The 764-nt window shown below is 62.8% G+C and overlaps 1 protein-coding gene across 1 annotated transcript in view; it reads left to right on the forward strand.

Annotated features, from left to right (window-relative positions):
- Positions 1-674, forward strand: part of IER5L (immediate early response 5-like) — a 1,684-nt gene extending 1,010 nt beyond the window's left edge. The window contains exon 2 of the mRNA XM_010856958.1: positions 2-674. Within this exon, the coding sequence (XP_010855260.1) occupies positions 2-497 (496 nt within the window). The 3' untranslated portion in view covers positions 498-674. The remainder of the gene's footprint in view (position 1) is intronic.
- Positions 675-764: the final 90 nt, after the last annotated feature.

Genomic DNA, 764 nt, shown 5'->3' on the forward strand with positions numbered 1-764 from the left:
ACCCGGCCCCCTCGGACTTTGGCGTGCACTGCAGCAGCCAGACCACCGTGCTGGACCTGGACACTCACGTGGTGACCACGGTGGAGAACGGCTACTTGCACCAGGACTGCTGCGCCTCCGCCCACTGCCCCTGCTGTGGCCAGGGCGCCCCGGGACCCGGCCTGGCGTCCGCCACTGGCTGCAAGCGCAAGTATTACCCTGGCCAGGAGGAGGAGGACGACGACGACGAGGATGCGGGCGACCTGGGGGCCGAGCCCCCCGGGGGCGTCCCGTTCGCCCCCTGCAAGCGCGCTCGCTTCGAGGACTTCTGCCCGGACTCGTCCCCGGACGCGTCCAACATCTCAAACTTGATCTCCATCTTTGGCTCGGGCTTCTCCGGGCTGGTGAACCGACAGCCGGACTCCTCCGAGCAGCCGCCGCCGCTCAACGGGCAGCTGTGCGCCAAGCAGGCGCTCGCCAGCCTCGGCGCCTGGACTCGAGCCATTGTCGCCTTCTAGGGACCCCCGAGGGCACGGGGACCCGGGGCCCCGCGGGGCTGGGGCCAGACAAAGACTCGGCCAAGGGGCGAGAGGAGGGAACGAACGGGCGCCCGGCCACTCCGGGCTGAGCAGGGGGCGAGCAGAGGGAGACGGCTGATGTTTTATAAATTGTAAAATAAAAAAAAAGAAATCTAAGATCTTGGACTTTATTTTTGCAGAGAGAAAAAGCGCCTATTTAAGTATGCTTTGTGTTTCTCCTACTCTTTTTTTTTTTTTTTTTTTTTT

This window comes from Bison bison, unplaced genomic scaffold (assembly GCF_000754665.1).
Source record: "Bison bison bison isolate TAMUID 2011002044 unplaced genomic scaffold, Bison_UMD1.0 scf7180017864375, whole genome shotgun sequence".
Lineage (NCBI taxonomy): Eukaryota > Metazoa > Chordata > Mammalia > Artiodactyla > Bovidae > Bison > Bison bison.